The sequence below is a fragment of the Engraulis encrasicolus genome, chromosome 3, assembly GCF_034702125.1.
Source record: "Engraulis encrasicolus isolate BLACKSEA-1 chromosome 3, IST_EnEncr_1.0, whole genome shotgun sequence".
Taxonomy (NCBI): Eukaryota; Metazoa; Chordata; class Actinopteri; order Clupeiformes; family Engraulidae; genus Engraulis; species Engraulis encrasicolus.
Genome location: NC_085859.1, coordinates 15,165,728 through 15,179,440, shown reverse-complemented (window position 1 = coordinate 15,179,440; position 13,713 = coordinate 15,165,728). Strand labels below are relative to the sequence as shown.

The 13,713-nt window shown below is 41.2% G+C and overlaps 2 protein-coding genes across 2 annotated transcripts in view; one reads left to right on the top strand and one right to left on the bottom strand.

Annotated features, from left to right (window-relative positions):
• Positions 1–6,720, top strand: part of abca2 (ATP-binding cassette, sub-family A (ABC1), member 2) — a 134,563-nt gene extending 127,843 nt beyond the window's left edge. The window contains exons 47-52 of the mRNA XM_063195913.1: positions 604–707; positions 1,453–1,545; positions 2,086–2,188; positions 2,317–2,454; positions 3,279–3,488; positions 4,314–6,720. Coding sequence (XP_063051983.1) covers positions 604–707; positions 1,453–1,545; positions 2,086–2,188; positions 2,317–2,454; positions 3,279–3,488; positions 4,314–4,349 — 684 coding nt within the window. The 3' untranslated portion in view covers positions 4,350–6,720. The remainder of the gene's footprint in view (positions 1–603; positions 708–1,452; positions 1,546–2,085; positions 2,189–2,316; positions 2,455–3,278; positions 3,489–4,313) is intronic.
• A 1,212-nt stretch (positions 6,721–7,932) lies between these two features.
• On the bottom strand, positions 7,933–13,663 carry paxx (PAXX non-homologous end joining factor). The gene is made up of 7 exons (XM_063194833.1): positions 13,450–13,663; positions 13,152–13,212; positions 12,963–13,012; positions 12,616–12,803; positions 8,834–8,872; positions 8,624–8,723; positions 7,933–8,298 (listed from the first exon to the last, which is right to left on the bottom strand). Exons 1-7 carry the CDS (start codon positions 13,560–13,562, stop codon positions 8,250–8,252), a joined length of 600 nt encoding a protein of 199 aa, XP_063050903.1. The 5' UTR covers positions 13,563–13,663; the 3' UTR covers positions 7,933–8,249.
• Positions 13,664–13,713: the final 50 nt, after the last annotated feature.

The window sequence follows — 13,713 nt, the reverse complement described above, 5'->3', positions numbered from 1 at the left end:
CACACACACACACACACACACACACACACACACACACACACACACACACACACACACACACACACACACACTCATGCACACAGTATATGACCAATAGAGACTATAAATGGTGTAATGGACACTATAAATGGTGTAATTCCATGGTTTCCATGGAAACTGAGATGCTTTTTTGGAACAATTTAAGTTGTGCTTATTTTTTGCACTGACTGAAATATATGCATCTGACTGAAATGTATACATCTAAACCAGGGGTGGGGAACCTATGTATGTCTCGAGAACCGTTTACAGCCTGTGAGGTCCTCTTATCCAGCCCCCGATATAATTTTAATGTTATGCAGTTTCACATGAAATATGACATGTTTTGTAAAGAGATCTTGGAAATTACATTTGCAACACAATTAAGTTATTTTATCAGGAGACCTATTGAAGGTGGCGGTCTGTTGTAAAGGTGGCCACCTTCAATATACGTAGGCCTAAAGTGCAGGGGGAAATCCTGCTTTGTGTTCATATGATGGCCCTTGGAGGACTTTTTAAAATTTGAAATGGCTAATAAAAACGTCTCCCCACCCCGGATCTAAACTATTTAATGGCTGTGTCTTTCAGGACGAGCCCACCACTGGCATGGACCCCAAAGCAAGGCGCTTCCTCTGGAACCTCATTATTGACATCATCAAAACGGGACGCTCAGTTGTGCTTACATCACACAGGTGAGACACGCATAATGGCACAGAGTGCGTCTTAATATGTGACCTTGCCTCCTCCACTTGCGCTTGTCTCCTCGCCCCGCCTCCTGGCCCCTCCTCCGTGGAGAAAACAATAAAGTTTCCCAGCTGTCAGCCTAGCCACAACCACTTTTGAGGGACTGTTTTTCATTCACCATAACAATTGCAAACGAGAAAAAGACTCTACAATTGAGCCTTTGCAAGATATTGAAATATAATGCTGTTGTCAGTGATGTCATCATGACGAGAAGCGAGTGGAGGAGGCAAGTGGAGGAGGCAAGGTCCCATATTAAGATGCACTCACAGTGCTGTCAAATTACAAATGAATAACAATAATAACGATGGTGATGAATTCTGTCTGTTTGTGCTATGCAAATGTGTAGTCTGTAAAGAAAAGTGAAAGACTCCAACTCCCATTGTCATTGTGACATAATATTCCACAGCTCACAGTGCTCACTGCACACAACAAAAGTGCATGTATGCCCCACCCATGCAAGGTGACAGCCCCCAATGGCGCCCCAAGGGAGCAATGCGGCGGGACAATACCATGCTTTAGGGTACATCATTCATGGAGGAGGATGGGGGAGAGCACTGGTTAATTACTCCCCTCCGACCAACCTGGCGGGTCGTGAGTCGACCGGCAATCTTGGATACAAGTCGTGACGCCCTCATCGCTTACCCATGACTGCCCATATGTAATATTATGCACTTGCCTTGTTTGTCCTTTCAGTATGGAAGAATGTGAAGCGTTATGCACCAGACTCGGCATTATGGTCAATGGCAGATTCAAATGCCTCGGCAGTATACAGCACCTCAAGAATAGGTAAAGATCGATTCATCTGATGATTTATCTTGTTGAAACATTTTAAAGGGACACTGTGTGAGATTTTTTAGTTGTTTATTTCCAGAATTCATGCTGTCCATTCACTAATGTTACCTTTTTCATGAAGACTTACTACCACCATCAAATTCTAAGTATTCATTATGACTGGAAAAATTGCACTTTTCATACATGAAAAGGGGGATCTTCTCCATGGTCCGCCATTTTGAATTTCCAAAAATAGCCATTTTTAGCTGCAAAAATGACTCTACTTGGACCATACTAAAAAATATCTGTTTATTACATTCAGAGTAAATAGTAATTTGGCATCCATTCTATTTACTCTCAATGGTTTATTACTTAGTAAACTTTCATGTAAAGATCAAATTTGGCAATAGGCAGCCCAGTTTCAATGAGCAGCATAGTTGCAGTACCTTTTTTGACCATTTCCTGCACAGTGTTCCTTTAAAGCTGCTTGTAAAGTAGTATGAAATACAATGATTAGACACACTTAATTTAAAATAATCATTATTCCATTCACAGATTTGGTGATGGTTATATGATCACTGTACGCACTAAAACCACAAGTAGCGTGAAAGAAGTGGTGAAATTCTTCAATAGGAACTTCCCAGAAGCTATACTGAAGGTATGTTAAGATTATTTATTTTTTATGCGTATATTTATTTATTTATTTATTTATTCTTTTCATCATTTGCCTAAAATAAGTAATTTTCTGTGCATTTCACCGTACACATCGCTCTGTCTGTGCACTAGGAGCGACACCACACCAAAATCCAGTACCAGCTGAAATCGGAGCGCATCTCACTGGCTCAGGTCTTCAGTAAGATGGAGCAAGTGGTGGAAGTCCTGAGCATCGAAGATTACTCCGTCAGCCAGACCACGCTGGATAATGTACGTGTCTACAGCTCACTTTCTCTCCACTGTTATGGTTCAATTACATTACATTACTTTACATCAGTGGTTCTCAACTGGAACAGTCTTGAGACCCACCATTTTCCACTCTCATTCGGTTGCGACCCAATTTTTTTAGCGACACTCGAATGACTGGTTGAACGCTTCTATCTCGCATAAACATTCTGATTTCATATATGACGAGATGACACAAGTTCAATCGCCTATAAACATAACCATTGTAAATTCTTGCAAGAAAAGTTGGATTTAAAAAAAAAAAAAATTAGCGAATGGATGAATTACGCTTTTTTTTACACCACGGCTCCGCGACCACCCATAACCCCCCCGCGACCCACTTTTGGGTCACGACCGACCAGTTGAGAAACTCTGCTTTACATTACACTTAGCTGACGCTTTTAACCCAAACGACTGATAGGGTACTGGTTACAGTCCCTGAAGCGATGTGGAGTTAGGCACCTCAGCCATGCGGTGAGAAGGGTGGGATTCAAACCTGCAACCCTCTGATCTAAAGCCCATCTCCTTAACCACTAGGCCACAGCTACTAAAGACATCATTCACACTCCATTGTTGCTTTACTGCCTTAAATGGGGGTGAGACAAATTGATGAAAATTGAACTCAGTGGTATAAATGAACGAACATTTCTATCACTTCATGAATTATGTCAATACACCTTAGAAATTTAAGTCACTTTGCTCATCTCTGTAATTTCCATTTCTCTTCTAGCTTCTCGTATCTCTGCTAACTGAAATCCGCTCATTCACAAAAAAATGCTTGTTTTCTTTTTGTTAATGTATTATTTCAGGTTTTTGTAAACTTTGCCAAAAAGCAAAGTGACAACCTGGAGCAGCAGGAGAGTTCGCCCCGCGGTGGCGGCCAGTCGCCACTGCAGCGTCTGCTGAGCCTGCTACGGCCCCAGCCGGCCAATACGGAGCTCAACGCCCTGGTGTGTGAGGAACCGGAGGAGCTGGAGAGCGACGACGACGAGGGCCTCATCAGCTTCGAGGAGGAGAGGGTGAGACAGCAGGCCGGCATTTAGAAGAGAGAGAGGGAGGTTGGGATGGATGGATGGATGGATGGATGGATGGATGGATGGATGGATGGATGGATGGATGGATGGATGGATGGATGGATGGATGGATGGATGGACAGACAGCTTCGAGGAGGAGAGGATGAGAGCGCAGGCTGGCATTTAGAAGAGAGAGAGAGGTTTGGATGGATGGATGGATGGATGGATGGACAGACAGCTTCGAGGAGGAGAGGGTGAGACAGCAGGCTGGCATTTAGAAGAGAGAGAGAGGGAGGTTGGGATGGATGGATGGATGGATGGATGGACAGCTTCGAGGAGGAGAGGATGAGAGAGCAGGCCGGCATTTAGAAGAGAGAGAGGGGTTTGGATGGATGGATGGATGGATAGCATTGTAAATCAAACCTAAAAGACTATGCAATACAAAATACCATAACAACAGCACAGCACTGAAAATAAGCAGTATCGATTGTTGTGCTACACAGAAAAGTGAACGAATAAGGCATTGTAAACAGGTAGGGCACAGCAGGCAATGGCGATATGATATCATTACAAAAAATCCTATGAAGGGAAAAATAACCACTCACTGTACGCACAGGTGCAGGAGTGGTAGAAAAAAGTGTGTTTGATACATGCCAAGGTTTTCTGAGAGAACCTTTTTCCCTAAGCACGTTTTACTTTTGGAATCCTGTGACAGATCAAGCAAATGTAAAAACGAAAAACAACCTGCTGACTGTAGCTTTAACTCTGGTCATGTTTGATATTGTGTCATCCCCCACATCCTTCAATGACACGATTATTTTGCCTTGACAGGTCCAGCTATCTTTTAACACCGACACTCTCTGCTGAAAGTCAGCGGCCACCGAAACAAACACACACAGAGTATAACAAACGTATAAAAACATCACGCCTCAAGCTCGGATATGGATCCTGACGGACACAACTGAAAGATAAGTGAAAAGAATCTCTCCGTCTGGCTGTTCACATCTGCTTGGAAAAGACGAGGCACTCTTATTTTTTTTTCCCTGTGTGCACTAAAAAACAAGGATGAATGAATCAAAGGATGAAAGTGACTAGTGTGATGTGGGTGCACAATAACAAACTCTGAAACGTCTGAGGCAGAGAGTGACTGATACTGAGGACAGACAGACAGACCACAGCCTCGTCATACGGTAGAGACTGAGGCTGATTTGAAGAGGACTCGATGGCGTTTCTCCACAGCCACAGATTCTCCTCTCCACCTGCCCACACTGCTTCAGGCTCAGGAGAAGCGATTACATTTGTGAAGAGGAGTCCGATTATTCCCAATGTAATGCACATGTAGTGGTGGTGGTGGTGTATTGTCTTTTTGACTCTTCAGGGTTGGGGTGATCACTGCGATATGTTGCTCCAGGTGGATGGTTTGACCTGTGGCTTAACAAGGCAGAGTTTCGCAGAGGGGAGACAGGGAGGGAGGTAGGGCGAGCAGAAGCTCCTTTGGTTGGTTCCTGAGTCAATGTTTATTGTGGTGTTTGTGCCACTGATGTCAGAAGATGACTTCTATCATCCACTCGTATGGTTTGATGATCACAAGGCATCTCGTACGTACCTCTTAAGTAAATATTGCTTTGGAGCGTTGTTTGACTACGTTTATCATGGAGTAATATATTTTCTTTCAGCCAAAGGAGCGATGTAACTACACAAACCCCCTTGTTGAAAACTGTTAATCATGTCTGTTTTTTTTAAGTTATACCTGCCTTGAACGCATGCATATAGTGTCAGACCCGTATTGTGTCATATCTACACGTACATTTTTGCTGTGGTACAGAAGAATGGTTTATTTTGTATATTGACATGTTTTGGACACATGTATGTGGTTCATTTAATAAATGATTGCTGGTTTCTTAATGCACCTTACTGAGGTGCTGTCTTGGAAAAAAATAAAACTGACTGTCTGTGTCCTGATTTGTAGGCCTTTAAAAATGACTTGATTGACCCCAATATGGTGGAAACTGCCCTTCCACATAGACTAGGTTCTGTATCTTCACCTACGAGAATGTAAATGGCATGAAAATGTTTTGCACAGACTCTGGTGCCTCCTTGAAGCTTGAGCATCTTTGTTGTGAATATATTATATATATATAAAAAAAATACCTTTGTCCTTTCTTTCCATTAATCCACTCTTTGTTCGTCCCATCTGGAGAATACCACGTTTCTTCTTCTTCTTCTTCTGGTTTGTGTTTTTATTTGTGTTGTACTGTTTAAGTTGTATTCTGGAAAAACAAGAACCCTTGTCTGTTTAATTACTGCATAATTAAGGCAAACAATTACTCTTTAGTCATGTACAGGAAATGATGCTGATAAAACTGCTTTACTGGAATTAAAAAAAGAACTAAGGTCATTTACATGATATCCGTGCTATAAAAGAACAAGCAAACTCATGTACCATCACTGTGATTTAAAATGCAAACACTCAAGTTGAAGAGTTTGAGTGTTTCGACAGTGAAAAACAGCAAGGAGATTAGGAATATATTTTGAATAATGCCACGTTCTAATTGCTGATAAAATTAGATTTTATTTCCTCAAATTTTATACTGGTGTGTGAGCCATAAGATGACTATTTTGAACCACATCCAAGTGTATCTTCTGTTTGTTTGTGTTTTGTTTGTTTTTATGCTGTCTGACTAATCGTTACCAGTTGTGATTCCTGAATCCTGTTATGATTTCGTTTTTCACACCGATACCAACTGGAACTTGGCTAGTTGTAAATTTGGACCAATGTTTTCCTTTGTGTAATGTAATATGGAAAGTTATAGAACATTGGTGGGGAAAAAGGCAAAGACTGATTTATATTTTCTTAGAATGTGTAAAGATAACTCAAGCAAATGGAAAAGGGATGGGTTGTGTGACCCGAGAGATGTTTTATAAGAAAGAAGACCAAAAGGGAAATATTTTTTTAAAAAGTAAATTATTTCATTCTGCGCTGAATGTGAATGTTATGTCATTTAAAAAAATATACAACACATTCTGGTTCGTAAAAAACAAAACCTGTTCTGAAAAAGAAAAAAAGAAACCCTGATCTAACCTTGTTAGGTGGGGAAAGTGGTTCATCATCCCTTACTCTGTAAGGTCGAACATTTGTTTCTCAGATACAGAGACCGTCACGCTCTGTGGAGGTCAGAGCTCTGTGAAATCTTCAACCTTTGTGTAATCAGCAGGGGCCTATACTGCAAAGCTGGTTCCGGAGTAAATCAAGTAAAGTTAAGAGGTAAATCATTTAATAGAAGAGCCTGCAGTTCTCATTTGAGGACTCCAGGCTCTTCTATTAGATGATTTACCGCTTAACTTGACCTGGTTTATTCCTGAACCAGCTTTGTAGTATAGGCCCCAGGTTTGAGCTTGTAATCTTGCCAACACATGCCAAACTAGATAGCAAAAGCCTTGACCAGCATTTTGATTTCATTGTCAGCGCACTTTTTGTTTTCCAAGGTGGTAACCACGGCTTTTCCTGGAGCGAATGTGCTGCTAAAGGCCCTTTCAGCGATATGATGGGTTATTACACCAGCTAAGTGAAAGGCAGTTTCCATAAATGAACCTGCAATGAATCTTTGAAGGGAAATGTATCATTAATTTTGTTTTTTAATATACGACAGAGGGGTTTGGGAATGTATATTATTTGTGTGTATATGGATATGAATATGCCTGTTAGGGTTTTTGTTTGTTTGTTTGTTTGTCTGTCTGTTTCTCATTCAACCTTAATTCTAAATGGGTAATCATGTAACATTTTTACTTGAACATTTTAAGCTTGATTCTAATATGTTGTTTCCATAATCTTGTGTTTCAAATGAGGTGACCTGGTGTTTTTAATATTACAGACAAGAAAAAATAAATAAATGAATATGGTGAAGTTACGATGTTGAGAGTTGTTTTACTAACAATTTTTAGCTTTGTCCCATTCAGAATTCCAGTTGCCAATGAGAGAATGACCTTTAAAATACGCTTTCGCAAAATATTGAATAAAACCCTCTATGACGTCAAAACACCTCATGTCACAAGACCAGGTGTCCCAGGCAAGGACGGTAGGACGAAACATTGAGTACATTCCAATATGCGACCTTGCATCCACCACTTGGGCTTGTGGCCTCACATTTTGCTGATGCCCCAATTCCGTGGAGAAAACAATTCAGTTTCCCCACTGTCAACCTTGCCACAACTATTTTAGAGGGACTATTCTTCACTCACAATCCAGCAAATTAAAAAAATAACTTACAATTGAGGTTTTGCGAGATATTGAAATATAATGCTGTTGTCAGCGATGTCATCACGACGTATTTCTTCCTGGTACGAGGCCACAAGCACAAGTGGAGGACGCAAGGTTGCATATTGGAACGCACAAATTATTCACACTCATTGCAACAACTTTCTGATGAATGAACAACACAAACGCAAAAACTAAAAAGCATCCATATTTATTCAAGTTATTACATCTATAAAAAATATAATCATAGTGCACATTTATGTTATACCCTTTCATCACAAAGTATTTAGACATCCTAATTTCCTGAATATGTTAAAACTGTTTTGCAAACTAGTATTAAGTTTAAAAGAACATTTATTATGGGTCGTTGCAGCTCTAAAATGATTCAAATGGTACACTGCTTGAGAGGCCAGTCATTGTTGAATAAAACGTCATAGTAAACATTTAAAATATATATACAATCACAATCGTCCTAATTATAATCATTAGAGGCATCATCATTATCATCTTCATCACATGTCATCAGCGTCATCAAAGGCCACACCAGTTGCAGGTTTTTTGCTAAATGATACAACAGGAAAAATATTATGGTCAATGGGCTGCATTTACAATATACCACATTCTTATACTGGCCAAAAGCGATTTACGCCGAATGCCTCATATTCACCAATTCACCTATCGGTTATGAAGGCAGCCTTACAATAGTGTCATTCTAAAGAACCAAACTGTGTGGTAGAGAATAGAATAGAATAGAATAGAATGGAATAGAATAGAATTCCTTGTATAGTCACTATTCTCATGACCAAATTGATTCTTTTGTACGGGCAATTAAGTGGGGTACAGGTAATTGGAGATATTTACAAGTAGTGATTTAGTAGAGGCTCACCTTCTAGTTCCTGGATTGATCAAGGAGTCTCCAGCAAAACGTTTGGGGGCCCCAGTCGGAGCACCGTTACGCCGAAGGGGATGCTTTCGAGGTGCAAATTCTGAGAAGAGTGCAAGAGAGCCTTTCAATTTTTGTTTGTTCGAGTAGTGTATTTGTATGCACAACAAAGGCACAATTTGTGTTACGGTATAAAAGAAAACAACAACATACCATGACTACTCTTCCCAGGACTGTACAATGACTTGGCTCCTGAAAAAAAAAAAACACATCAAGCTCTACATTTTTTGAGGGACTTAGAAACTAACTCAGTAAAGATGTATATTATTTGGATTATTATGTTTAAATAATATTATATTTTAATATTTCTCCTAATTTTTTAAGTAACTATGAAAGCCTTTGAATACTTAAGTCATTCCCCTCTGTGCAGGGTAACCAAGGCCAACTAGTAGAGTGTGGAACCTTAGTAAACCTCCCTCCCGAAGCCTCATACAGTATCGGTAACGCGGAGCTATCAGACTGGTCCTTTGGCAGCGTACCTATGTTCCCTGGGTACTATGTTCTAAACGAAGGTTCTATGTTGCCCACATTGTATCTAACCTTTCCCAAAACTATCCCTAAAATTAACCTGTCAGTAATGCAATGTTTCCGAGTTTTCAAATTGTGCCCTTCCCAAAACCATCCCTAAACCTAACCTGTCAGTGATGCAATGTTTCTGAGCTGTAAGTGTGTGCCTTGACCAAAACTATCCCTAAACCTAACCTGTCACAGGTGTAACAACAACTTGCGCTTTGCCATTCAGCAGCAGTCTACTTGGAAGCAGCGGGGAACATAGGACCCGCTTTTTTTTCCAAAAAAGAGTCCAAAGTTCCCCGGTTGCAGGGAACATAGGACCCGGAGAACATAGGGATGACCCCGGTCCTTTAGCTGAACGCTATCGTGCTCTGACTCCCATACCTGAACAGCTGTGTTGACTAGGGGGTGGTGGGTTCGAGCCCCGAGTGGTGGACTGTGCAGTTTGTGCAGTCACCTTAGCACCTCAGCTCAGCAAATATTGCATGTTAGAGTAATGGGTCATTTCACGTGAAATCAGACACTTTGGGACCCGACCGACCCGGATTTCGATCATACTTGGTGTGCCTTTTCAGTAGCAAGGTAGCACCCCAGAACTGCATTGGTTTGAATCTGACACTAATATTAAGGGAGAAACAGACTAGGAAAGGTTCACATGTGAGGGTAGGACACTATACATTCAGCCTTGAATATATCAGTCAGTGTTAGTCACAAAAAGATGCCTGTGGTGTTGTTTGAAAGCTCTTTTCTGGCTCTACATATTACACAATCACCTTGGAATACAACTACTCTCAGAATATGAATTATGATAAATTGAAAAATTAAAAATTGAATATCTAAAAAACCTATATTTTAATATTGCCAGTTCCTTGTCCAAACGTAGCCGGCAATGTCATGAGCAGCACCTAAAATGCTGGTGTTCGGTTTGTTATTCATTTCAGAGAGAATTTGACTCACAAATATGGCGTCATACAGACCACTTACTAATTAATATGGTAATACCATAGTAGCATCACATGACAAAACAAAAACAAAACAAAAAATGGTCAGTGTCCCATGGTCCCAGGTTTCAGAAACTAAGGCAGATGTCCATTTATACACACCAAATGATGATATGTGAATGTTTGAACATTTCCTTCTCTGTGTACCTGTGCCATCTTCCCTTTACCGTACTTTAAAGAGATAATCAATGGCTACACTCTCATTTTGTACTCTACCAGTGCATTTGAAGCAACAGCTGTGTCTTTTGTAGATAATGTATAAGTACGTCCCGTTGCGGTTACAGGTTCCACTACCAGAAGCACATCCTGATGATCCATGACAAGTCTATCTGGTCTGAAGGGAAAAGTGAAGGATGGAGATGGCCCATGAGGATGCAGGAAGTTCAGTTTCACCTCTCCAGTGCTCGGCATACATTCCTCAACACATGCTAGCCACCAGTTGCCATCATATACAGCTACAACATACCCTTTGATGCTTGAAAATGTAACACATTCCTTTACTGAGCTCACTCTTTCAACTCTGCCTTCTCTGAATGCTGAAAATGGCCTAACTTCCACTGTGTCCATTGACAATGGGCAGAAGCTGTGTAGTTTTTGAGTACCTGGAATAGTTCTTGCAGATTCAAAACCTTTTTCTCAGCTTCATGATGGTACATCTCTGTTGTGGCAAACTGGCAATGGATGTTCTTGACATTATCCTTGACAAATTCAAACAGTTGGTATGGCGTTACAATTTAATTGTCAATAGGACGTTGCAGACTTCCTGCACAATATAAGAACCTTAAAAACACAACAAATTTGTGCCACTACGAGGCAGATTTTCACATACCTGCAGAGTGGCACTTTTTTGCCACATCACATGGCAAAGGTCCATGTGATGGCGTTGGAGGGACAGTTAAATGGCTTGCTGCACGAGCAAGTCTGCAACGTCCTATTGACAATTAAATTGTAACGCCATACCAACTGTTTGAATTTGTCAAGGATAATGTCAAGAACATCCATTGCCAGTTTGCCACAACAGAGATGTACCATCATGAAGCTGAGAACCTGTTGAAAAGGTTAGAATCTGCAAGAACTATTCCAGGTACTCAAAAACTACACAGCTTCTGCCCATTGTCAATGGACACAGTGGAAGTTAGGCCATTTTCAGCATTCAGAGAAGGCAGAGTTGAAAGAGTGAGCTCAGTAAAGGAATGTGTTACATTTTCAAGCATCAAAGGGTATGTTGTATCTGGATATGATGGCAACTGGTGGCTAGCATGTGCTGAGGAATGTATGCCGAGCACTGGAGAGGTGAAACTGAACTTCCTGCATCCTCATGGGCCATCTCCATCCTTCACTTTTCCCTTCAGACCAGATAGACTTGTCATGGATCATCAGGATGTGCTTCTGGTAGTGGAACCTGTAACTGCAACGGGACGTACTTATACATTATCTACAAAAGACACAGCTGCTGCTTCAAATGCACTGGTAGAGTACAAAATGAGAGTGTAGCCATTGATTATCTCTTTAAAGTACGGCAAAGGGAAGCTGGCACAGGTACACAGAGAAGGAATGTTCAAACATTCACATATCATCATTTGGTGTGTATAAATGGACATCTGCCTTAGTTTCTGAAAACTGGGACCATGGACACTGACCATTTTTGTTTTGTTTTTGTTTTGTCATGTGATGCTACTATGGTATTACCATATTATTAGTAAGTGGTCTGTATGATGCCATATTTGTGAGTCAACTTCTCTCTGAAATGAATAACAAACCGAACACCAGCATTTTAGGTGCTGCTCATGACATTGCCGGCTACGTTTGGACAAGGAACTGGCCATTTTAAAATATAAGTTTTTTTAGATATTCAATTTTTAATTTTTCAATTTATCATAATTCATATTCTGAGAGTAGTTGTATTCCAAGGTGATTGTGTAATATGTAGAGCCAGAAAAGAGCTTTCAAACAACACCACAGGCATCTTTTTGTGACTAACACTGACTGATATATTCAAGGCTGAATGTATAGTGTCCTACCCTCACATGTGAACCTTTCCTAGTCTGTTTCTCCCTTAATATTAGTGTCAGATTCAAACCAATGCAGTTCTGGGGTGCTACCTTGCCACTGAAAAGGCACACCAAGTATGATTGAAATCCGGGTCGGTCGGGTCCCAAAGTGTCTGATTTCACGTGAAATGACCCTAATACTAAGTGTAAGGGAGGCTAACTAGCAGAGTTGGCGTGGAACGTTAGTAAACCTCCCTCCCGATAGCCTCATACAGTATTGATGCCGTTGGGCTGAGGTACTGGTCCTTTAGTCTAGCGGTATCGTACTGTATCTCCCATTTCCGAACCAATGTAGTTGACGAGGTCGCAGGTTTGCGCCCCGAGGGGGACGAATAGGTGCAGGAAGACCTCCGGCACAAGCAAGCGTTACCTTCCGTGGTCTGGCAGTGGCTCAGGCTGTCGGCCATTCTGAAGAGCAGGTGCTTCAGCTCCCCCTTCCCATCATCCTCTGGGAGTTTGGACAGGGTCAAGCTCATGTCTTTCTGCGAAGGCCCAAGTCGGAGAATCACCTGGTCCACCTCCACGGACACAGAGGCATTGCCAGTGCCACAGGAGGATCTACCCAAGAAGACAGAAGACACAGGTGAAAGTGTGTGTGCGTGTGTGTGTGTGTGTGTGTGTGTGTGTGTGTGTGTGTGTGTGTGTGTGTGTGTGTGTGTGTGTGTGTGTGTGTGTGTGTGTGTTCCTGCCTGGTGGAGTAAAATAAACAATATTTACCTCAATTTCACAATGCAGTCCTCAACTGACGTCAAAGAATAGTGTTTCAGCTGTCAACGGTATCAAAACAAGAAAACAAACAACACAAACATTCACTGAGATGAGCATTCAGCAGTTGAAACAAATGACTTGGTTGTATGGCTGGCTGGTTAAGCAGCAGCAGGCTGGAATAGGCCTACATGAATTTACCAGTTGGGTCTTTATCTCATCAGTCATCTTTGTTCTCCACACATCTTCAGCGTCCGTCACCCTGGAGTGGCAAACATACATTAGCCATGCCTGCTTCAAAAGCAGCCATTACCATCATCATATTATCTACTCCATCGACTGGATCAAGGTATACATAGGTTTGACCATAAGAACAATGAGTGGATCATGGAACTGAGTAGTTACAGACCGAACTAAAACTGATTAACAAACACAAGGTAGGTAGGCAACGCATTGCATTGTCTCATTGAATATGAATGTAGCCAAACAAGGAACTCACCCTATGGTTAAAACACCAGCGCAATCGTGAGTGTAGCATAAATACTTTGATCCATCTGTTTTATCTGACACAGTGAAATAAAACTGTTTTGTAAAAGATCCGCTTTGGTCCATTTTATGGGACAATGCCAAGGCACTTGATATTAAAATGCATTAACTACAAACAGCAATGCAGCCAGCAGTGTGCAGAGCACGAAACAAGAAGTGATGAAATGACGTCAAGCACACGATTATCCAATCAAATCATATTTACCCGGAAGTACCT

Coding starts and splice junctions, on each gene's coding strand:
- paxx (XM_063194833.1), bottom strand. CDS start 13,562: ATGGACCAAAGCGGATCTTTTACAAAACAGTTTTATTTCACTGTGTCA. Junction 8,873..12,615: donor CCACTGCCAGACCACGGAAG/GTAACGCTTGCT, acceptor TTTTTTTTTCAG/GAGCCAAGTCATTGTACAGT. Junction 8,299..8,623: donor ATCAATCCAGGAACTAGAAG/GTGAGCCTCTAC, acceptor TGTATCATTTAG/CAAAAAACCTGCAACTGGTG.